Source organism: Lolium rigidum, chromosome 1 (genome assembly GCF_022539505.1).
Source record: "Lolium rigidum isolate FL_2022 chromosome 1, APGP_CSIRO_Lrig_0.1, whole genome shotgun sequence".
Lineage (NCBI taxonomy): Eukaryota > Viridiplantae > Streptophyta > Magnoliopsida > Poales > Poaceae > Lolium > Lolium rigidum.
In genome coordinates this window covers 7,180,535-7,203,440 of record NC_061508.1, presented here as the reverse complement: position 1 = coordinate 7,203,440, position 22,906 = coordinate 7,180,535, and the positions used below count along the sequence as shown (strand labels likewise).

General features: G+C 44.8%; 4 protein-coding genes and 1 long non-coding RNA gene across 5 annotated transcripts; 3 read left to right on the top strand and 2 right to left on the bottom strand.

Moving 5' to 3' along the window:
• Window positions 1-419: 419 nt before the first annotated feature.
• Window positions 420-1,820, bottom strand: LOC124703575 (probable receptor-like protein kinase At5g20050). Its single transcript, XM_047235787.1, has one exon. It carries the CDS (start codon window positions 1,818-1,820, stop codon window positions 420-422), a length of 1,401 nt encoding a protein of 466 aa, XP_047091743.1.
• Window positions 1,821-2,603: 783 nt separating this feature from the next.
• On the bottom strand, window positions 2,604-4,799 carry LOC124666742 (putative cytochrome c oxidase subunit 5b-like). The gene is made up of 6 exons (XM_047204076.1): window positions 4,664-4,799; window positions 4,489-4,574; window positions 4,349-4,399; window positions 3,036-3,102; window positions 2,837-2,916; window positions 2,604-2,717 (listed from the first exon to the last, which is right to left on the bottom strand). Exons 1-6 carry the CDS (start codon window positions 4,797-4,799, stop codon window positions 2,649-2,651), a joined length of 489 nt encoding a protein of 162 aa, XP_047060032.1. The 3' UTR covers window positions 2,604-2,648.
• A 2,108-nt stretch (window positions 4,800-6,907) lies between these two features.
• LOC124666736 (protein arginine N-methyltransferase PRMT10) lies at window positions 6,908-9,968 on the top strand. Its single transcript, XM_047204067.1, has 8 exons — window positions 6,908-7,108; window positions 7,206-7,398; window positions 7,624-7,729; window positions 7,978-8,167; window positions 8,561-8,746; window positions 8,841-8,924; window positions 9,258-9,440; window positions 9,640-9,968. Exons 1-7 carry the CDS (start codon window positions 6,908-6,910, stop codon window positions 9,432-9,434), a joined length of 1,137 nt encoding a protein of 378 aa, XP_047060023.1. The 3' UTR covers window positions 9,435-9,440; window positions 9,640-9,968.
• A 524-nt stretch (window positions 9,969-10,492) lies between these two features.
• LOC124666724 (superoxide dismutase [Fe] 2, chloroplastic-like) lies at window positions 10,493-11,994 on the top strand. The gene is made up of 7 exons (XM_047204056.1): window positions 10,493-10,663; window positions 10,762-10,950; window positions 11,098-11,269; window positions 11,400-11,473; window positions 11,600-11,626; window positions 11,699-11,722; window positions 11,828-11,994. The coding sequence occupies exons 1-7, from the start codon at window positions 10,493-10,495 to the stop codon at window positions 11,951-11,953; spliced, it is 783 nt and encodes a 260-aa protein (XP_047060012.1). The 3' UTR covers window positions 11,954-11,994.
• A 415-nt stretch (window positions 11,995-12,409) lies between these two features.
• On the top strand, window positions 12,410-14,902 carry LOC124666719. The gene is made up of 2 exons (XR_006990998.1): window positions 12,410-12,441; window positions 14,462-14,902. It is a non-coding gene; the product is annotated as an uncharacterized LOC124666719 (long non-coding RNA).
• Window positions 14,903-22,906: the final 8,004 nt, after the last annotated feature.

Sequence of the window (22,906 nt, the reverse complement as noted above, 5' to 3'; positions counted from 1 at the left end):
CAAGTTTCTTTTGATGTAATGTAGTCAAATCTAGGGTCAATGTACGCATAAACTGTCCGAATGAATTGATCTTTCGTCTTGTCGCGCGCTTTTTTTCTTCATATTTGCAATTTTATATGCAGTGTGTAAATTGCGCCCGTGTTTTTCGAACCCCAAATTCGCGTTGGGGTGCTCTGGATATGCGGATTTGAGGTTTGAGGCTTGGCGCTTCTGCAAGCTTCTGCTAGAGATGCTCTAAGCGTATATTGCAATCTCGGTTTAATTTAGTTGGATTTTTTCTGATTAACTGGAACAACCTTTAGGTAATGCAAACTTCTTGCGGCAGTTGAAAAATTTCAGTGAACAATGAATTACAAATGCTTTCACGGGCAAATGTTCGAGTGAAAAGAAAAGGAAAGAGAGGGTGCAAATGACGAACGCTATCGCCCTGACAGGTAGGACAGCGCGAACGAGTCGCCCTTGCTCAGCACCGACGACGACACGCCGGCCCTCCCGGCGGCCCTCGCTGCCATGCCGAACGCCCCAACGCCGCGCGCGTGGTCGTCGAGCGCCAGCAGGTCCACCATGATCGTGTCCGCCGGCGGCGGCGCCTCCACCTCTCCCACGCCTCTCCCCTCCAGCATCTCCACCACCCGTGTCATGCTCGGCCGCGCCCCGGCCCTCTCCTGCGCGCACCACAGCGCCACGTGCACCGCCCGCCGCACCGCCGCCTCCTCCACCTCATCTCCAAGCCTCCGGTCCACCACCTCCATCAGACGCCCCTCCCGCGCCATCTCCCCGGCGATCTTGGGCAGGTATGACCACCGACCGTCCTCCTCCGCCCGGAGGCACCGGCGTCCGGCCACCATCTCCAGCAGCACCATCCCGTAGCTGTACACGTCGGACTTCTCCGTGACGCCAGTGCCCAGGAGCCACTCCGGCGCCAGGTACCCCGCCGTGCCGCGCACCGTCGTCACCACCCGGCTCTGCTCCTTCCCCGCCAGCGTCGACAGCCCGAAGTCCGACAGGATGCCCCGGAAGCCGTCGTCCAGGAGGATGTTCTCCGGCTTCACGTCCATGTGCATCACCTTGGCGCGGCAGTCGTGGTGCAGGTACGCGAGCGCCTTGGCGACGTCGACGGCGACCTGGTACCGCCGCGCCCACGGCAGGCAGCTGCGCTCGCGGCGGTCGTTGGCGCAAGGGAAGATCCACCGGTCGAGGGAGCCGTTCTCCATGTACTCGTAGACGAGGAAGCGCGGGGCGCCGAGGCAGAAGCCGAGGAGGCGGGCCAGGTTCACGTGCTGCGCGCCGGCGATGGCCGACACCTCCGCCTTGAACTCCTTGTCCGCGTGCTCCGCGCCGGCGCCCGCGCCGAGCCGCTTCACCGCCACCTGGGTTCCATCGTCTAATATGCCGCGGAACACCGTCCCCGACGAGCCCCGCCCGGCCACGCACTGGAAGTCGTCCGTGGCCGCCGCCAGCGCCTGGAAGGAGAACTTGCGCGGCAGCCCGGCCACCTTGCGGAAGAAGCTGTACTCCACGCGCAGCTCCTCGCCGTCGTCCAGCGCCCTCCGCGCGGCCATGCGCTCCGCCCGCCCCGCCGTGCAGTGCAACAGCAGAAGCAATGACAGGACGGTCACCGCCAGGACGGCGGCGGTGGAGAGGTAGAACGGCCTCGACAGGCGGAAGCAGAGGTAGAGACCGACCTCTGCCGCCGCGAGCACGACGCAGGTGACTGCGATCGCGAGGACCTTGGCGTTCCTGCTCCCCATCCGGCGACGGCGCTCGCTTGCACCGAGGTATGATCCCTGAACATCATCTGTATTCTTGCGCGTCGTCATGTTCTGGGTTTTTGACTTCGCGGCGCTTGAATCTTAAAGAGCCGACAACAACATTTTCAACTGAACTTTTGAACTTTCGTCTGTCTCATTTGTCATGAACTTTCTGACCCGATAAGAATTTTTGGATAGGACGTAGGACAAGAAATGTTCAAACCAAACGTGGATTTGGTCATGAATTTCGTATGCTATTGCACTGTGAAGTGAATGAATAAGCAACGAGAGCATAAGCGCTTTCAGTGACATCAGAATACAGTAATTAGTTCGGTGACATGTTGCATGTGTGATTGTTGGCGTCTGAACTTTGGCCATATCCAAGGTTGAATATTTCGACTGACAAAGAGATCAGCCAAGTTAACATCTGGATACTAAATGTTCAAAAGAAACTAGAGCTTGACAGTTTCGTCAAAGGCTCTTATCATCATCAAAACGATAACCAATGGAGCTGGATCGTCAAAATGTACAGAGCAAGGCAAAAGCGATGCTCCGATAACAAATCATCCACCAGCTAAACTGTTGAGGTGGCCACTGAAAAAGAAACAAAGAAGTAATTAAGCCAATATCAATTCAATGAAAGGGACATCATTGTTCAATGAATCACATTATTGGTGTGGGCAAATTCTCTGAAAAGAAAAACTACGGGTCCCAGAGCCCTTTGCTATCCCGAATTCCCCACTCGTCAAAATCGAGATCCGCAAACTAACTGGTTTGCATGGATATTAAACTCTATAGACAAAATAGCTGGTGTTTTCCACAGCTTCAAAGCATTTCAGAAAGAAAAAAAAGAAAAGGCATCGGTCCACTGCTTCATTGAGATGCCCTCTCCAATACTTAATGATGGTGGTGGTCGTCGTCATCATCATGTCCATCAGGGTTTCCTCCGTTCCCTATAACCTCAAGCTGTGGAAATAAAGTTTGAATTTCAAAGCTCAGAAACACGGAAGCAATTTGAGATTCAGCACCTCATACTAAAATTGTTGTCACAAGGCGAAGGACGTCAACAGAAGATACCAAAATACCTTGAAATACTGAGTGCAGACTGGGCATTCATGTGGCTTGCCTTTCTCCAACCAAAACCACACAACATCATGCTCATCCTCTGAAAAGTTGAAATATTAAAATTTGGAATTTGATTTAACTAGACAAGACGCGGGAGAGGGGCTGAATTTTGATCGCCTTTATTAGCGGAGAAGGGACTGGGTATACAAGGTAATATACCTCCTTCACCACCAGGGCAACCAACAATCCTTTTGTCGAAGTGCGACTGAATGACAGCAGGAGCTTCCTATGATTGGAGATGTGGACATAACAGTCAGTCAGAACACACGATACAGAAGGTACAGTTGAGCCAACTCATGTGTCAACATAACACTCTACAAAGTGATTTGTCAAAAAGGAACAGTCAAAACAGAATGGAATAATGCCTATTAGTTGACTGATAACCTTATCAAATAACGACCGATGTAAGTTAAGGGGCAAAGTCATGAGAAAACAGTACAGACATGGTGTGATAACCAAAAAGGAATCAGTTGAGCAAAGAAAAATGCACGGGGACATCTAAACAATAAATCATTGCAGCTGACAATAATCTGCCTAAGATATATGAGAGGAACCAAGTACTTTTCAAAACACTAATTCTTTCTCAGAGATAAAATAGGCTGGAAGATACAAAGAGACTATAAGTTCAACTTCAATATCAAAGTTGCAACCAATCACAACTCATAACACACAGGTCTGGCAGCATCGATTCAACCAGAATTCTCCACAACAGCTAGGTTCGCATTGATAAAGGAGTGACAAACCGAGTGAAACAAGCAGAATTTTGCAAACAAAATATCACAATGAAAATACATAAACCAACGTGTTGACATGGAATTGTGAGCCAAGGTTACAACTTCCAACAATCCCTAAATTATATTTTATAGCATGCTAAAAGCCGAAAATAGCTTATTTAATAGCCATGTAGAAAATTCTCACTGGAAAGGTCTGCAGTTATCAAAAACCCAGAAGATGATAGGCATACTGATAGTTCAAGCAGATGATGAGATCATAAATGGGTAAACTCGTAGCAAAAACAAAAATCGGGTGCAACCTACAACCTCATTTGCCACCCCAAGAACAAATCGGCATGAACAGGAACATGATTGCCTAAACTGGACTCAATCTATCGAAATGGCGTATCCCGTCTTACATTTCCAGGCAACATCCCATGGCTCAACGGAAAGAACCAGTGGACACTTTTGACAGAGCTCACTTCCATGTAAAATTGTGGAAACCCCACATTCAATAAACAAATAACAGCCTGGCCGCCTGCATCCCTAACAGCTAAAACTAGTGCCACTGTTTGCACCAATACTAAAGTTTTGTTCAGCAAACAAGCCTTTCACTTTTATCAGAGCGCAACATGTCGATCTACAATAGCACATCGGGGCCAACAGTGAGTCTGAGGACTGCAATTTGCACACAATCCAATCACTCACACTCACTGATCAAATGATCATAACAGATGCTATCAAATGGAAAGGGCTCACCTTGGTGCCGAATGGCCCGACGGGTGCGTCCATATCAAACCTCTTCTTCCCCTGAAGACGAAGCCAAACAGGAATTAGTAGTATCGAGCCAAGAACGTAACAAGACACAAGGCCAATGGGGTGTATAGAGGGGGACGGACCTGGAGCTCGGCCTCGATCTCCTCGCGCTCGTGGCCCGTGGCGATCGGCATCACGTCCTCCACCCGCATCCTCGCCTGCCCCGCATCTGCGTAAACACACGGCCCGCCCCTGTCAAATCCGAAATACCGATTCTTGGGCGGGCGGACGGGGGCGGCGGGAGAAGCGTTCACTTACCGAGGGTGGAGAAGAAGACGGGCGCTCGGCGGAGGACGCCCGTGGAGGCGCCGGCGGATCCCAAGATGACCGGGGCGCGTACGGAGGCCATGGCCGAGCGGCGGGCGAGGAGGAGAGAGGTGGCGCGCTTCCACATGGCGGGCGGCGGGGGCGGGTGGGCGGTCGAAGAAGACGGAGAGGGTGGTTCGAAAGGCTTCTGCCGAGTAGGGTGTTCTCTGCCTATGGACGTTTTGTCCCACTTGGCAACTTGAGTGTTCTATTTTTTTTTGGCAATCAACTATCTAAAAATATTAATTATTACCTCCGATTCTAAAATATAAATTTTTAGAATGGTAGTTTGCTTGGAGGGGAGGCTGTAGTAGTATAATAGATCACACAATAAAAATATAAAAAAATACTAGTTGAATGCATGTGTACTATAATGACCGAGACCTCTCTAGTTTTGATAAAGAGATGTCATAACCAGTTCTACTCATAGAGCACCCACTACCAATACGAAAAATCATCAAATTAGGGTCAGCCAGAGTGACACCCAACACGGGATCAATAAATGGATATTAACATTTTATTGTCACTTCATATAATTTCTCATATTGATAGGATACCACCGAGGTACGCCTAGAAGCATGTTGGATGGGTGCCATAGAGAATCTGCCATGCATGGCGTTGGCATGAAGGGTTGGCATGAAGGGCTTGCAGTACTCCTCGCCGTTTAGGCACGTAATTGTCCCAAATACAGTAGAGGAGAAGGGCAAGCTCTTGAGTCTTGCCGATGCTGGTGGTCGGTGGTTTGCGTAGAGAGGACGTTGTTGGCTGGTGTAGGCACATATTTTGTGGCAAAATTACTAAGTTATCATTTCCTTCCCCACATGATAGTATCTCAAGTTGATAGTTTGCGATTGCTGTGCAATGGTGTAGGTTCCAAGACTTCAATTCTGAGTCGTTGGATGCATTAAAATAAACCGACTTTCCAAGCACCGAAGAATTGTTCATGCTAGTTTGAGGGGTTTTGATGTTGCATCAGAATGTTCCTACAACATAACGAATTAACTCAAAGATTTTCATTGAAAATGCATAATAAGAATAGTTGGTCTCTATGTGTGTGACTTCTTTGTAGGATTGAATCAAGTCCAGTTTTCAGAATAGAGTTGGTGGCCGTCCACTCACTCCCAGCCTTACGCATCTCAGATTTCATATAAACCTTAATATATATATATATATATAAAACTTCAGAAAACTATGTTCCACATTAAACTACATAGTGTACATACAACTTACTAGTCATATTTGTTGAAGTGTATAAGTGAATTGCACTAGCCCTTTCCAATAAGTTGAAGTTTTAGTTGTGCTGGCTAGTACATGAAATTTGATAATGTTTATATTATTTATTTATTTAATATTTATTTTTCTTTCATTATTATTCTTGATTTTGAATGGTTCATCTAGCCATGTCAAAAGAAACTCAGACATAGATGAAAGGTATGTCTAAATGTGCATGGATAAAATAAGACCAACCCAAGAAGTGAGCCTAGCTTTCAAGCTTCAAGTTCTCATGAACACCAATTTGCATTATATTATAAAAATAAAAACTCACCGCTTCTTTTAAAGATATAAATAAAATAAAGGAAATGGATGGAAGCCTTTGTTTACAAGGTAATGACATTATAGTGCTTAGCTAACCATATATGTAGGTGCATGTATGTACCAATGCCACATGTTATTTTTTATAAATTGTACTCCCTATGATTTAGCTTATCAAAACGTCTTATATCATAGAACAAAGGAAGCGGGATCCAAACTCATATACCGAGTAAAATGCTTGAGACATAGAGTCAACAAATATACACACATACTTGAAAACATCGAACTTTTTCTAGGGTTTATGAACTGTACAACCTCTTAGCTAAGCATATAGCTAGGACCAAATGTAAATTTTCACTATAATTCAAGGATTAAAAGTGAACTTCTTTCAACAACAATCAACTAATATACAGTTATTCACACACACATAGTTGAAAACATCAAACTTTTGCTAGGGTTTATCAACTGAACAACCCCTTCCATCAGAGCGTGACATCATCAACCCTGATCACGAAAATTAAAGCACAATCCGACGGCCAAAACTCATGGCGTCCATCCTTTAAAAATCGCCAACTCATAAACCCTAGCGGTAGCAGCCCTCTCAAACCACACGAAAACCTCCTCTCGATTTTCTCCCTCGCTCCCGCCCCCACACTTCTTCCCATGGCGTCCACCCCGAACGGCGCCGCCGCCGCCTCCTCGGCCGCCGGGGCCGCGCCCCCGGTCGATAAGGAGGTCGACTTCGCCAACTACTTCTGCACCTACGCCTACCTCTACCACCAGAAGGAGATGCTCTGCGACCGCGTCCGCATGGACGCCTACCACTCCGCCGTCTTCCGCAACCCCCACCACTTCCGCGGCAAGGTGAGAAACGGCCCCTCCCCGTCCCCACAAATCGCTAGAAGCTCGATTCTTGCTGCAATTTTGGGGCCCGGTTTGATTGATTTGGTGGATCTGTCAGGTGGTTCTTGATGTGGGCACCGGGAGCGGTATCCTGGCTATCTGGAGCGCCCAAGCCGGCGCCAGGAAGGTGTATGCCGTGGAGGCCACCAACGTGGCGGAGCACGCCCGCGAGCTCGTCCGCGCCAACGGGGTCGCCGACATCGTCGAGGTCATACAGGGGACCATGGAGGACATTGTGCTGCCAGAGAAAGGTGAGTTTTTTCAGTTCGCTGGTTTGTTCTCGTTCCTGAATCGATGGTGAACATATGAGAGTGATTGTGTGGCTGGGTGGAGTCTTGTTTCAGCAGTATTATATGAGCAAAAAGGCTACTAAGTCTTTTCATCTTGAATGTGTATTTTTGTATATTTCAAGGCTTATCAGAATGTGGAAGTTATGGCGTATTGAGTATTGATCATCTATTGTTTTTGAACTGCAGTTGACGTCATTATCTCTGAGTGGATGGGCTACTATCTCTTGAGAGAGTCAATGTTTGATTCCGTCATATGCGCACGCGACCGTTGGTTGAATCCTGGTGGTGTAATGTAAGTAAATTTAAGCATTCTTTAATTTTAAGTTTGCTAACATGTAGTTTACTAGTTCTGAATCCTTTGCTTGTGAAATTATCGGTGATTTTTATATGTAGGCTGACCAAATAATCTGTAAATCAATTTGAATTAATGAACACATGGTCTGAAGTATGCTGTTTCTGAAAGATGACGATACCCTTCTAGTTTTCTTGTTTGCATAATCAAAACACAGATGTACCTATTGTAAGATCAATGTTTTGCAGGTATCCTAGTCATGCTCGTATGTGGTTAGCACCTATACAAAGTGGTTTGGGTGACAAAAAGATGGAAGATTTTGACGTCGCTATGAACGACTGGAACTTATTTGTTGAGGACACCCAGTCTTATTATGGGGTCAACATGAATACTTTGACAAAGGCATATCGTGCAGAACACGAGAAGTTCTATCTCAAGGTATCTCTTATTATATAAGTTCTTCTTTTGGATGCATGCTTTCAGTGTGGAAAATGCATTACAATCATACAAATTGAAATCTTACAATCCTATTTCATATAGATAGCTACCAAGAGTTTATTCACGATTAATGGAAAAATTCTTCAATTATGTCTTGAGCTTGCCAAAAGATTGTGTAGTTCTTTGTTTATCAAATATCTCATGGCTGCAATCTTGGGTTGTGAAATTTATTATTTTTCTGGAGCTTACAAATGATGTTTATGGTTCTGTATCTCATCGTGTCTAATATACTATGTATTTCCCAATTTATGACCTTATACTTCAACTAATCACCCTCAATTATTTTGACAAGACATTCCTTGTATTTATGATCATTTTTGTATTCTTTTGCAGTCTTCAATATGGAACAATCTTCATCCAAACCAAGTTATAGGGCAACCTGCGATCATTAAGGAAATGGATTGCTTGACAGCAACCATTGAAGAGATACGTGAAGTTAGAGCACAGGTTTCATTGCCAATCAACCGGGATAGAACAAGAGTAGCTGCATTGGCTGGCTGGTTTGATGTTCATTTTAGAGTATGTTGAGCTGAACTATTACCCAGTTCACCTCATTTTAGATTTACATTCTACTCAACTGTAGATGCTCACAGGTTCGCTGAAACACTTTCAGGGTAGCAAGCAAAACCCTGCAGCTGAGGAAGTTGAATTAAATACAGCTCCAGATGAGAATGGTGGGACACACTGGGGCCAGCAGGTTGGGTTTCTAGAGTATATATTAATTTTTTTTTCTGATGTTACAGAATTTATTACCAGCCATAGCCTATAGTACTTAAATGCTAGTACATTCTTTGTTCTTGAACCTGTGAATGCAACATAAAAGAGACACCATGTAAAGCTTAGGTCTTTTATGAATTTATTATAAGCAAGGTAGAAAGGCAAACTATTCCTTTATTTGAGACTTAAGCAAAATAATGTTTATTTAGTAGCATCAAACATCATCTGGATGGTTTTGGTTGTGTAATCATGGAACTGCATATCATTCATAGTTGCCTGGCATGATTTGACAGTCAATTTTTTTGTTCCCAAGGTATTCTTGCTGACTCCATCTCTGAGAGTAAATGAAGGGGACAATGTTAATGTTTCTTTCTCGATGGTTCGCTCGAAAGAGAACCATCGGCTTATGGACATGGATTTCACCTATGAATTGCAAGAGTCATCTGGCAAGAAGCTTCCAGCAATCTCAACAAAGATTTTCTTAGAGTAGAGCAAGGTTCGGTTTGCAAAACTACTATATGTTTCTGAATTTTACTCATTTAATTTTTTCCATGCAAAGTGCACAAGATATTACGGGCATCAGAAGCCATCCTGAAGCCGTTCTATGAAGTGCTCTGCATTTTATTCCTTTGCTTAATAGCAGGATACTAGAAATCGACCTTAAGCTAATCCATTTTTGGTTCCTGTTTCAACAGATCGCTGACTAGATCTGACTCGGTCGATGAAGCGTCGGTGGGCACTGTGTTTACCATGTGTTGTTGTGTCGTCTTCTTGAAAACCTTGCCCCCAGTTTGAGAAACAGTAGTCCCCGGTGTGTTTGTTTTCCATGGTATGGCCTAATGGCCTATCTTGTGTAATACGCTATGACGGATGTGTAACAGTGAGACCATGAGGATGAGGCATATGATTTAGTGCCAGAGATTTTGTTTGTTGTATCAGTAACATATTATTATCATTTGATTCGCCGAGCAACTGAAGAGCTACTAGCTATCTGTTTGAGTTCATGAAATTTAAGCAGAAACCATTAGCATTTGGAATTTCGGTTGCCGACGTTTTAGTTTCCATTTGACTAACATTAGTTTGGTTTGAACATCATAGGTTGAGTTCAGAAGGAATGTATGCCAGTTTTCAAAATAACCGTCGCAGACTTGCAGCTTGTACTTGTTCTGTTCAAATCCAATTTTGCAGTTGAATTTCATCTATTCCACTGGTGAATCCGATGGACTATAAACTATTTCCTGCAGCTACTTGTGTGCTGTTCAAATCCGGTGGACTATAAACTATTTTGTTGCGTAAGTTTTTGTATTTCTGGATGAAATTTTGCAGGTGCCGAACTTACATAGCACTTGCTTAAGAACTTCTGAAAACTCGTTCAAATTCCAAACTAATTGCCATTTCATCTACACTCTAACAGACAGAGAAAGACCACAGCAGTTCAGTCAGTAGCTTAGCCACAGTGAAAACGATAAGGTTGGGGCCAGGCAGCTGCAGCCTCTCCCCTCGCCGCCCACCATCGCCCCGAGCTCCTCATTCCACGCCGCCGCCGTCATGCTCCTCCAAATGCGCGGCCTCGCAGCCGCTCCTTCCCGCCCACTTGCCCACGCCCACGTCTCCGCCGCGCCGCCGGCCACCCTTCGCGGTCTCCGGCGCCGCCCTCTATCTCGGCGACTCTCCAAGGTCGTGTCCTACTACGGCCTCACGACTCCGCCGTACAAAACTGTAAGTACGGCAATCTTTTTTTCCTCACAATGCTCTCAGGCAGATTCTTGTGTGCCGCCATTCACAGTAAGCTTGTTCTTGCCTGCTGCGTGTTGCAGGATGCTCTGGAACCTTACATGAGCAAGAGGGTCGTCGAGCTTCACTGGGGCAAGCACCAGCAGGATTACGTGGACGGCTTGAACAAGCAGCTCGACACCAGCCCCTTCTACGGCCACACTCTGGAGGATATGGTCAAGGAGGCCTACAACAACGGCAACCCACTGCCGGAGTACAACAATGCTGCACAGGTAATTAGATGCATTACTCTGTTTAACAATTTTTGTTTGTTTATATCTTCTATTTGTTTTCCATAACTAGTTCTTGTTAATTTGTTTGAAATAAGAATGCCGGAGTTTGCTTGCTACAATCCTGACCTTGTATATTGTGATATACAGGTTTGGAACCACCACTTCTTCTGGGAATCAATGCAACCGGAAGGCGGTGGCTCGCCTGAGGCTGGTGTGCTGCAGCAGATTGAGAAGGATTTCGGCTCGTTTGCTAATTTCAGGGAAGAGTTCATGCTCTCGGCGTTATCCCTACTGGGTTCTGGATGGGTTTGGCTCGTCTGTAAGTTTCGATTTACCAATTTCTTTCAAGTACAGACACTGTTGCTTATTCCAAGGTGCTGATTTTCTGACCATGGCTTCAAAAGTCCTGTTAATATTTCGTAAACTGCTGAATGTTTTCCTTATTGCAGTGAAGAGAAACGAGAGGAAACTCTCGGTAGTTAACACACGAAATGCCATCAACCCACTTGCTTTTGGAGACATCGTAAGTTTACTCAACATATTTTTTGTTTGTTTTGGTCTATGTGTGTTCCCTCTTCCCTGTTGAATTTTTCGAGACATCGGCGGTTAAAATCTTTGCACTGACATTTATTTTCTTATTCTCTTTCAGCCAATCATCAGCCTTGACTTGTGGGAGGTAAGTAAATTGAATCCCTGTTTAGATCCTTCCATGTGCCAAGTACTGACATTTCCCTTTTTTCTTTTTCAGCATGCTTACTACTTAGATTACAAGGTGGGCTCCAGATCTTCATTTCCCCCCTGCATATTACCTATGTTGAAAATTGAAGCTACTATTTAATCTACTGGAAAACATCTCAGCTGCTTTCTATTAATGCAGGATGACAGGCGAGCATACGTGTCAAACTTCATGGACCATCTTGTCTCTTGGCATACTGTCACTCTACGCATGATGCGTGCAGAGGCTTTTGTGAACCTCGGTGAACCAAATATCCCAGTGGCATGAGATGATATGGATATGACATGGAGCTGTCTCTGCATATGTTGTCATCATGAGGTAATAAATTTTGCAGCATTAGATCTGGCATATGTGCAGCTTAATCAAGTAATACACCATTCAGTTCCATGCATGTCGGGTGGTATGTAAATAATCAAACCAGGGTCGAGGTCATCAGTTTCCTATTATGCATAGCAATACCATAAATAATGCTATATTGCTACAAGGAATGTTGATATATCATGTACGGAGTAGTATATTTACTTTCTTCTCAAGGCACCAAAAAGATTCTCTTGAAAAGCTAGCACATAATTCAATCGAATATTGGCTTTGAGGCTCAGGCACATGTAGCTGGGAATATATCAAGGTAGACTTGGAATATTGGCTTTGAGACTCAGGCAGATGCAGCTGGAAATATCATGATAGAATTGACTTGACTCGGTTTTCTTTGCAGAGGTAGGAACTAGGAAGGGTGCAGCTTCGCCAGAGCAGAAAAGGTAGTGAAATTTGGCTGCACGCCTGCACCTTATTAGTATTAGAGTGAATTCCATATTTTACCCTCTAATTTGCTATTTGTGACAACAATTACCCTATTTAGTAGAAACTCCTCTATTTTACCCTATTAGTGAAACTTGTGCCACATTTTACCCATTTTAAACTTTGAAGTATTTTATCCATTGAGAAACATGCATTTGGTCTATGTGGCGTGCATCATGGGCAGCGTTAACATGAAGCTACTACATCGAATGCAACATTAGTGCACGGATCGACCTCCTCCAGCCGTTATAGCAGCAACATGCCAGCAACGTTGTCTTCAGCAAGACTACTTCTATGCTGCCGCCGGCAAGAATAATGGCACGACCTTATGCATTTAGTAATCTCCGTGTCGATCATATTTACCGCAAGAGGTTATCCATGACAAATACTCTGTGTGTGTGGGCTGCAATCGCGTACTATACATCCGATGGTGGTGCGCTGGCTCCACGACCAGCTCCAGCAGCTGAGCATGAGGAGGATGTTCTGGTCACGGGCCAATTACATTTGCTCTTGTATCCGCTATAGCCGTGATCACACATTCATCTTTGATCACGGTCTAGTTAATATACATAGATTGATTTCATTTAAATGTGCGGGCGGGAGCGATTCAGGAGCGAGTGGTGAACACTGCGACAAATTAGGTCTCCGATGTGGCACGCTAGGTAAACGTGATTACTAGGTTCCAACTGACAGAATGCTTTCAATTATTAAAAGGGGTAAAATATGGCATAAAGTTAACTAAATGGTGTAAAATAGATGATTTTTTATTAAATGAGGTAAATGTTGTCACAAATGGCAAACAAGAGAGTAAAATCTGGAATTCACTCTTAGTATTAATATGTCCAAGGGTATGGGTAGCAGGTGAGTAGTCCATGTTTGGAATGGGGTTGTGTTGTTTCTGTTCTTTTCTTTTCTGGCGGCGTGCAGTTGCATAGGTATCCGAATTGGAGGAGTTTGTACTTCACGATTTATGGTGGGAGAAGAGGCTGTTGTGCCAAATGACCTAATACTGTTATCATGAACAAACTAGCAACCAATAGATAGCTAGCGTTGAACTTTACTAGTCATATCATTTTACCTGTGTCAAGTGTCAACCGCCTTTATAATATTTCTGTCCAAAAAATTATAGAACTGCTTTATATTTTTTTCTTAAGTAATAGACACGAGTACCTTTTGTCAGGATTAGTTTGCGGTTGCTGAACTTATTTTATAATCAGCAGTGAAAATGTAGCCATGAGATCTGAAAAGAGTTGGCTAGCCAAATGGAAAAATAGGCAAACACTTGTTGGGAAAGCTGGGTTACCATAATCCACCTCAATTGCCAAAAGCAGCCTCAGTGGCAGCAGTAGCAACTAGTAAGCTGAACTTAAAGAAAAATATATTTTGTCTGTTGGGCCTAAACTTTTGCTTCTGAACTTAGTTAATCTACCACACAGTAGTATGAAGAGCTCCTGTTGCAGTTCTTTTCTTTTTAAGAAACATGGGAGGTTATACGAAGTAAATTGAATGTTTATGTATGGTTTATCCTGTAGCAAGGACTTCGAAGCTGCCACATCCTGATCTTTTTAGCCATAACTACATACTGTAAACATCAAACTGTGCTATATTTTGAGGTGGGGAAATTGACATCACACTGCTAACAAAAGATTGATCTCATCATTAAAGCATCCGCTGGACCTATTGTTTTCATGCTTTTTCATGTCTGCACTGAGCTATTTGAATGTTCTTGCACCTATTATATGCCCATAGCAACTGTCATGTCCCATCCCGACAATTGTAATAAACACACAAAGCGGTCTGCTTTTCTTCCTTTTCTGTCACGGCAGATAACAATGACTTTATTTGGATGGATCATTTTCAAGAATTTGTAACTGTTTGATGGCAGCGACTTCCCTGGTGGATGGGTTTAATGGAATGCCTGATGTTCCATCTAAAAAAAAGATCTAAATGTCTTGACCCCTTCTTACATCCATTTGGCAGGGTTGCCAAGGGAAATCCTGACCCAAATCCAACTGGAGGAGGTGGAGAGTTGTGAAGGCGGCGTGATCTACGACCTCATGCAACAGATGGTGGACAAGCAATCTGCTTGAAGATAAACGGCTGGGGCTTTGTCATTGTCCTTGATTGTTTGTGCAAAGAAGACATCTCCCAGTTTCAAGTCATGCTATAAAGCAGACATGGACGCTTCAGAGCATGTAGGTAGACTTTGTAGTACCAAACTTCTGTTTGAAGCTTTGGAATTTTCTGTAATCCTTTACGCTTCAGAAGAGGCTCCCCTAGTGCTGTTAACAAGAGTCCCTAGTTTCCACAACCCGCAGCCGTAGTTTCATCATTCTGTTGTAACAGAATTCAACCCCTTGTGCACCAAGGAATGCCCACATGGATATTATGTCTTGCTCAGAATCTTTTCGACCCTTTGCATTTTGTGTGCAGGCTAAAGATCGAAATATGGTAATACTTTTCTTCCCACAGAAGTCAGTTTATTTTCTGCTGGGACAGGAATACATTCACTCGCTTGAAACGGGGCCCAAGAGAATCCCCGGCAGAGTGGTAGGGTGTAGTTTCATCATGAACTGCTATATGCTGGGCGATCAGTAGTTGCTTTGGGCATATTTCTTTTTCCGATTCTTTCGAGCTTATTAAATGGTCCTTGTGGAGCAACTGACCCCTTCTAAAACTTTGCTGATCTTCTAGATATATTGTTGACGGTTGAACTAATCATTTATAATTCATATTCTTTGAGCACAGGTGGATAGAAAACGTTGTATTATGTTGGCAAGTCGGTATGGCAGGTTAACCTGCTCAATGGCAATTAGCCGCAACAATATGGAGAATCTAGTGCGCTGCAGCAATATATAGTAGGTGCACTTGTTCACTTTAGTCTTCATATAACTTCAGGGAGAAAAATATAAATAATAGAAACGGCACGAGTGGTTTGATCTGGTAATTAAGATTATAAAATGCTATGGCAGCAGCTGCAACAAGAAACATGATCGATGCTTACATTATCTGACAAATTCCTCATAGAGGTAAGCTACTAGACAAGGCACACACGATTATTAATTCAGAATCTAAACATGTTGAGGGGTAATTGAAGGCGACGGAAGGAGGATCTCCATCTCCATGTTGTTCCTGCCGGATTGAGCAGAGTGGGCTAGTTGCAGCAGCAGCAGAGGCAGTCGAGGCAGCACTCGCAGGTCTCGTAGCAGCAGAAGCAGCACAGCGCCGTGAACACGCTGCAATCAGATTAATCACATACAGAAGTCAGAGATAGACGAGAGAAACAAAATCAGAGATGGAAGAATAGAAAAATCAAACAAAATCCTCTTCGTTTCCAATTTCTCTTTTCCAGAAAACTGAAGAGTTGTATTTCTTCCTGCACACAGAATCCGAGAGAGCGAGTGAGATCGATCAAACGGTGTCTCACCATGCGTAGAGGCAGCCCTTCTCCTCGTGGCGCCTCTGCACATGGTCGGAGTAGGACATCTCCTGCGCCGACGGAGCGTTATACATCTTCCCTGGCTAGTCCTAACTGGCTGTCTGGCTGGCTGGAGAAGAAGGCTACTATGCAAGAACTCTCCTGTGGCTTGCTAGGACCGGCACAAGAGGATGGTGCTTTATAGGCTGGGAAGGCTGCAATTGTGCTGGTGTGCTGCCACTGGTCATTTTGCTCACACCGAAACGTACAACTGGCAACAGCGACTTTTTGTATCTTAGCATAGCTTGACAGGCCCCATGCGCAGGTCGGCTTTGGAAGGTAGGACACGTGCAATGGTTGATAAGACATGTCTTATCTTAACTTGCCACCTAATTTAGATATGACAATAAAATATGATGTACAATGAGTCATTTTTTGGTCTTATCTCTTATCTCTACTAGGTAGACATCCTAAACATGTGGTGAGAGAAATTATGCTAAGAGATCATCTCTTAATAAAGAGAAGGCAAACCTTTTTCTCGCCCTTATCTTTCCTCTACCTCAGTGTTTGTCCTATGTGGCAGTACTAAGATATCACCATTGTACATGTCTCAACATGACACGTCTACCCGTCGTTCCGTGCTAGATGAATCTCGTGGAAATCTCACACCGAATAATTTAGCATAGCTTGATGATGGCAAGAGCTCTGCAGCTGCCCTAAAAATTTACCAGCGATTGATGGGGGTGAGGGCTTCTGAAGAGAGTGCATGAGGTGCTCGTTGAGGGTCTGCTAGATCGGATAAGTACCCCCCGTTTCCGGCATAGGGTGACTAGGTCATGCCCTTGGTATTTAGCTGGTGGGGCCTTGTTTCTTTTTTTTAGGTCATTAGGCCATGATGGCATGTTTCTTCACCTAATTGTCAGATTTGTAGATGTTGAGTGGTGGCTTCGAGTTTTTCGACATTCGCTCTTGGCAAGTCTTTTTTGAATAAAATCTAAATGAAGTTGGCATGCATCTCTTTGATCGGAGGTTGCGGTTTCAGCCTCCGTTTCGAAAAAAAAAGTGTTGAGTATTTCGCGGAAATCACACAAAGAACAATTTAGTTACTATATGAATTTTAGAAATTCTCGGGGTCCACTTTGTAGTAGTAGTAAATACAGTGAGATGGGATTGAGCTTGGTTCTTGTTTTCTCCATCCATTTTGCACGCCAGGGTAGCTTGGTTTCGAATTATAGTATTTTCTTGACTTGCTTTTTGACGAGGGTATTCCTAGTTGGGTGGTCAGTTCCGATGGGCTGGAATAAATCGACCACCTAATTGTGCGCGCCATATGGATCGGATGAGGTCATGGGTGCCATGAGTCCATGACCATGATGGGTGTGTGCAGTGTGCTCTGGGTAGTAGGAAGAATTACTAGTAGCATCGACCTCCACTAATGATGCCTGAAAAGTTGGCTACTGGGTCACTCTCTACAAACATGAACTATGGGTCATACTGCAACTATCACATCACGCTTCAGGAAAAGAATTTATGGCTGGCTGAACAAAAAGTGGAGATCAGAGTGAAGCTTAACTTACCACGCATAGAGGCAGCCCTTCTCCTCGTGGCGCTTGGAGCAGTGCTCGTAGTAGGACATGTCCTGCGGCGGTGGAGGGTTGTTATACATCGCCACCACCGACCGGGGAGAGTTCCTCTCTTCTCTTCTCAGCGGCAAGTCTTTAACCTGCTGATAGATCCTACCTCACTTAATTATCTTCTAACTTCGCTAAGCACGGTTATTAGCTTAGCATTTGGATGAAATGGGGGTATTTGTAGGGCCTCGAGGTCCAACATTTGTCAATGTCCGACTATCAAGTGTACACACATTTTAATGCTTTTTGGAAGATTCTTGCATTTCAGGCATCTCGTGGAGATGGGATGGGTGCTTACCCTGTTGTTTTCTCGCCTCGTTGTACTTGGACATTCCTGGTCCGCTTCTGATGCTTAATATAATGACGCGCAGATCTCCTGCGGGTTCTCGAAAAAAAGGCATCTCGTGGAGATAAAATCGGGACTTGATTAGTTTCCTTACATCCAAAGGTTTCTAAATTGTCACCCACCTACTGTTATTCTGTTAATCCCTTTTGACTGCCACTGTATTTTCCTTTTTTTTTGTGAAAAGGACCACCAATCTATTAATCATCATTAACAACAATACAAAGAGCGCCAAAAGTAATAAAAATTATAAAAATGTCTTTGGACCATCTAGTGAAGACTACAAACACTAAGCCGAAGGCGCGCCGCCGTCCTCGCCCCTCCATCACCAAAGCTGGGCAAAGCTTGTCGAAGTAAAGCTTGTTGTAGTAGACAAACGGAAAGTCGTCATGCTAATTCCCTTTTAACTGGCAAAAGTTCAAATTCAGAAACTGGTGATCGATCTGGTACATTTACATAGTTCACGTTTTCACCTAATTAACTCTTGTGTGCTGGGAATATCATAAAACAACAAAAACTTACGTGTACTGATTATAGACTGCCATTAACAGGTAACCAAGCAGTTCATGAATAATCAACGCCCGGCCTTTCTTCAGTCCCAGGCTTCTAGATGAATGTGGTATATATTCCTTAGCGACTAAGAAATGAGATGAAACTAGGGCGTGCAGCAGTCGATCGCAGTAGTAGCCTGGACTAGAAGGAATGACAAGTGGATGGGAACGGCTCCCACGTCCTGTTCTTGGCGTGGATTTCCTCCGCTGCCTCGCTCTGACCGGTACACGTTGTATCCTAGAAGGAAAATCCGTCAGGGTCGAACGGGACTGGAGAATTTGTTTGATCTGCACCGTGGTCTCACTTGGTGTCCTTTGATCTGCAAGGAGAAGTGACCCAGAATATACATCGCGATTCGATGACAACCACCATTTGAGATCACACGACATTATGTTGTAAAGGCTTTTTTTTTTCGAACCATGGGGAGAAAAAGAAGGGAGAAAAAGGCTCCAAAAAGGCAAAGAGTACAAAACAGAATATAGTCTTGTGAAACTCGACCTGACCAAAAAGAAAAAAGCGAAAACACACACAGCAGCCCTAGCGGCTTGACACGTACAGAATGAAACAACCTTTACTTGCTATCGACCACATCCTTGCTTCTGATTGTATCTGATCAATTAGTTGCGGAATTGGTTTGTAAGAATTTTTGAACACCCGGCTGTTCCTTTCCCTCCATATCGACCAAGAGACAAGCATGATGATAGAATTCAGTTTCTTTTTGCCTGCGTTCTGCATATTTTTCAACGCTTGTTTCCACCAAGTTCTGAGGTTTTGGCTTGATATTTGAACCAATTGATCAAAACCAACCCATTTTAACAGAGAGTTCCAAATTATGTTTACTACTGCACAGCCAATGAATAAATGTTGAGTATCTACCTTTGCTAAATTGCAGAAAACACATTTCTCGTTATGGGGGAGTCCTCTTTTTGCTAGCCGGTTTGCCGTCCATAACCTTTCACATATGATCAGCCAAACCGCGATTTTGCATCGCAAAGGCGACCATGACCTCCAGATTTCGTTTGCGATATCACACTGAGTTGCAGTCTTATAATGAGCCATGCATACTGATTTCGATGTGAATATTCCTTTGGCGTCCCAAGTCCATATCCACACATCCTCTGCATTTTGACTTAAATGTATGCCATTGAGTTCTTCCCATATGGCAATGACCTGAAGAAAACCTTGAATGTTGATTTGTTTCTTGATATCATCTATCCAAGCTCCATTAAAGACCGCTTATGCAACAGTTCTTCATGCCTTCATTAGAGGGTTAATTGCATGATATATGTCAGGGGCAATGTCTTCTATTGATCTCTTGTTTAACCAATTATCGGTCCAGAAGTAGCACCTTTGGCAGTTACCCACGACCACACTTGTCGCCGCATTGAAAATGTGCCTGTCTTGTTCTTCCATGGGACTGGCTAGCGAGCACCATGACTTCTGGTCCCCAACTCTTAGATGCCATGTCCATCGAACGCGCATGGCCATGTTCATGAACTCTAGGTTTAAGATCCCTAACCCGCCATTAGGTTTGGGATGACAAATTGTTTTCCAATTGACCAGACAGTGTCCACCATTAACAGAATTCAAAAGTTATGATTTTGGAAAACCAGAAACGCTGGAACTCATGTGCTGAACACACTTTTCTCACGAATCCCCTATTGTACGCTGAAATACTTGTTAGTTCCACGGGATCACAAAACGCGTCACCTAGCTACCTCGCGTTTTTGGATCCGAAATTCCTTTTTTTTTGGGAGCATTAATAGAAAATCAAATTACAAATTGTGAAAACTACCAAATAGACCAGGATTAAACAGTTATTCTAAAAACTTTGCAAAAAAACCTAAATTATAGAAATATACAAAACTATCCCTACGGTTTTCTACACACGCTGAAGTCAGCGCCGCCGCCAAACACCAACACATGTTCGAAGAGGCGCCGAACCTCCACCGTTGCCAGATTCAAAAGAGCACCATCATTAACGAGACTTTGTGAGTCGATGAACAAACCCGCTGCAAGCAGCGAGGCACATGTCACTATGGCAAGTTGACCGGAGACGTCCCCGTGTTATTTGGACCAAGATCCACTTCATCCCATTGATGAAGTCGAGGAATAACGACAAATCCACCACCCCCGGACCAACATCCTTAGTCTAGAGTATCCACCTAGCCCCCCCCCCCCCAGCCCCATGGTGGACAATGACAGACATCAGCGACATGTCGAGAAACAGATCTCACCATATCTGAAGAACGACGAGGAGACCAAGTTGTCGACCTGAAAGATCGACAAGCACACGTTGTCAACAACCCTGAGATGCCACCGTAAAGGTCCTCACCGGCGTGAGATTGGATTTGAGGCAGATTTATTTGCCCGGATATCGCTCCCACCGACGCACCACGGCAGACAAGCCCTAACTACAGAGCGGAGGAACGAGGTCTCTTCCTCCTCCTGCCGCTGGAGCGGCAAGCGGAGGGAGAGGGGCCCAACGTTGCTGCCCGTGGAGATGGGATCTGGCCGCCTGCGAGAGAGAGGGGTTCACACCTCTCTCAGCTCCCGATTAATGCCTCTTCAGTTACGCCCCCTACGGATCGATGAGATCAACGGGATTAGCTGTTAGGATCCGCTCCCTTTCTTTTTTCTGCTAGCACATCCATCAACTATCCTTAACCGTGAATACGGGACATAGATTTGGTGTGTTGAATATATAAGCAAATATCCATATGAAATAATCCGTATAAGTAATTGATAAATCATGACTATGAAAACAATAAGGAAACTAATCATGCAGACTAGTAAGGTAGATGAACAGATCACATCTAAACAAGACAAACCGATCGCATCTACCACAGAAACTAGAACAAGAAGATCTAACGAAGCCGAAAGAGAAACAACAAGATCACATACTTCACGGCAGCGTCGTTGTCGCCCATGTTGAGGTTGTCGAAGAAGTCGCCGAGGTCCGGGAAGAAGTTGTCGGTGTGGAGGAACTCGTCGTCCGAAGACGACGTCGTGCTGCCGATAGTCGCGCCGGAGCGCTCCCCAAAAACCTGATTGCCCCTCACCCGTACGGGTTCACGAGAGGCAGGGTTCCGGAGGCCTACTCGTCCCGGCGGTCGGTGCACGCCGACGGATGGGATGAGGAAGACTAAGGCGGCGGCGCAATAAGCCGGAAGCCGGTAGTCGCATATGTGGCACGTACAGGCTAGGGTTCTCGTCCGTGCTTATATAGTGCGGTTCGGGAAGGTCGTGGGGCGCAGCCCACGTCCGAGTCGGCACAGCCACGATCCAGAAAATCCGGAAGGCAAAACGGCTTAGTAACGCGTCCGTTAATGACTCAGAATTGATTACACAATTAATTTTCCAAACAGCAAAAAGATAAGCTCGGCTCGGCGAGATTCCCGCAACCCGCGGCGCGTCGTGACGTGTCGTGACGAGGCGAGGCGGGCGGCGGAGGAGGAGGAGTGCGCGAGGGCTCTCTCTTCTCACTCACTTACTAGGACTAGAACAGCCCACCTTATATACCACTCCAACTCTCTCCCAACTAGCAATGTGGGACTAAACTTTAGCCCCCACTAGTGCTGCCACCGATTTATGATATGGGCCATGTGAGTTTCAGAATTTGATAATGGGCCATGGGCCAAAGGCCAAATGCCCACAAATTCCAGCAATCCCCCACAAACTCTCATTGGCACATCTCATCAATAAGTTTCCGAACATTGTTTTATATACCGGTATGTCGTGGAGACTGTTAAGTTGAACTTCCACTTAAAGCTTCATATTACACTAGATTGCAACTTGGATAGTGGACTATGCCTTGAACTACAAGTTTTCTGCGCACTAGCTTCATACAAAGCCTAGACCGATACTAGGATGCTGCGAGGCTTCCTCGCGGTTTGGAGCTTATACGTCATACTCCAGGGCCTTTCATGAGTTTACTAGAAAGCACCCAACTCTCATAGATTGCGACGTTTAACAATCGGACTCATATAGGTGTGTTCTTCAAAAGATGTTACGCAGGACAACATCTCTGCTAAAATAAGCCACTTAGAACACATTAAGATAATTATCAACCTGCCATGCGAGATTAGGAGAGTATTGCATCTTACGGAGTGGTAAAATTGCTATAGGGATATACTCTCCTCCCAGCTGACCAACAGCTTGTCTCCCAGTTCTAATTCACGGGATCTCCGATCACATAGAGTGGGTTACCACCGTGGACAGCTCATAGTGTGGGTCTCATACCCATCTCCCTCGATGCATTTTCTATCACATTTCGTGATAGTCCCTTTGTGAAGGGGTCTGCCGAGTTTCTAGACGTATGGATATAATCCAACGCTATAACTCCGGAGTTTCTCATTTTCCTGACGGTTTTCGGTCTCCTCTTCACATGCCTTGATGACTTCATATTATCCTTAGAACTCGTTTACTTTGACGATCACGGTTTGATTATCACGATTCATAGGAATAGCGGGTATTGGTTT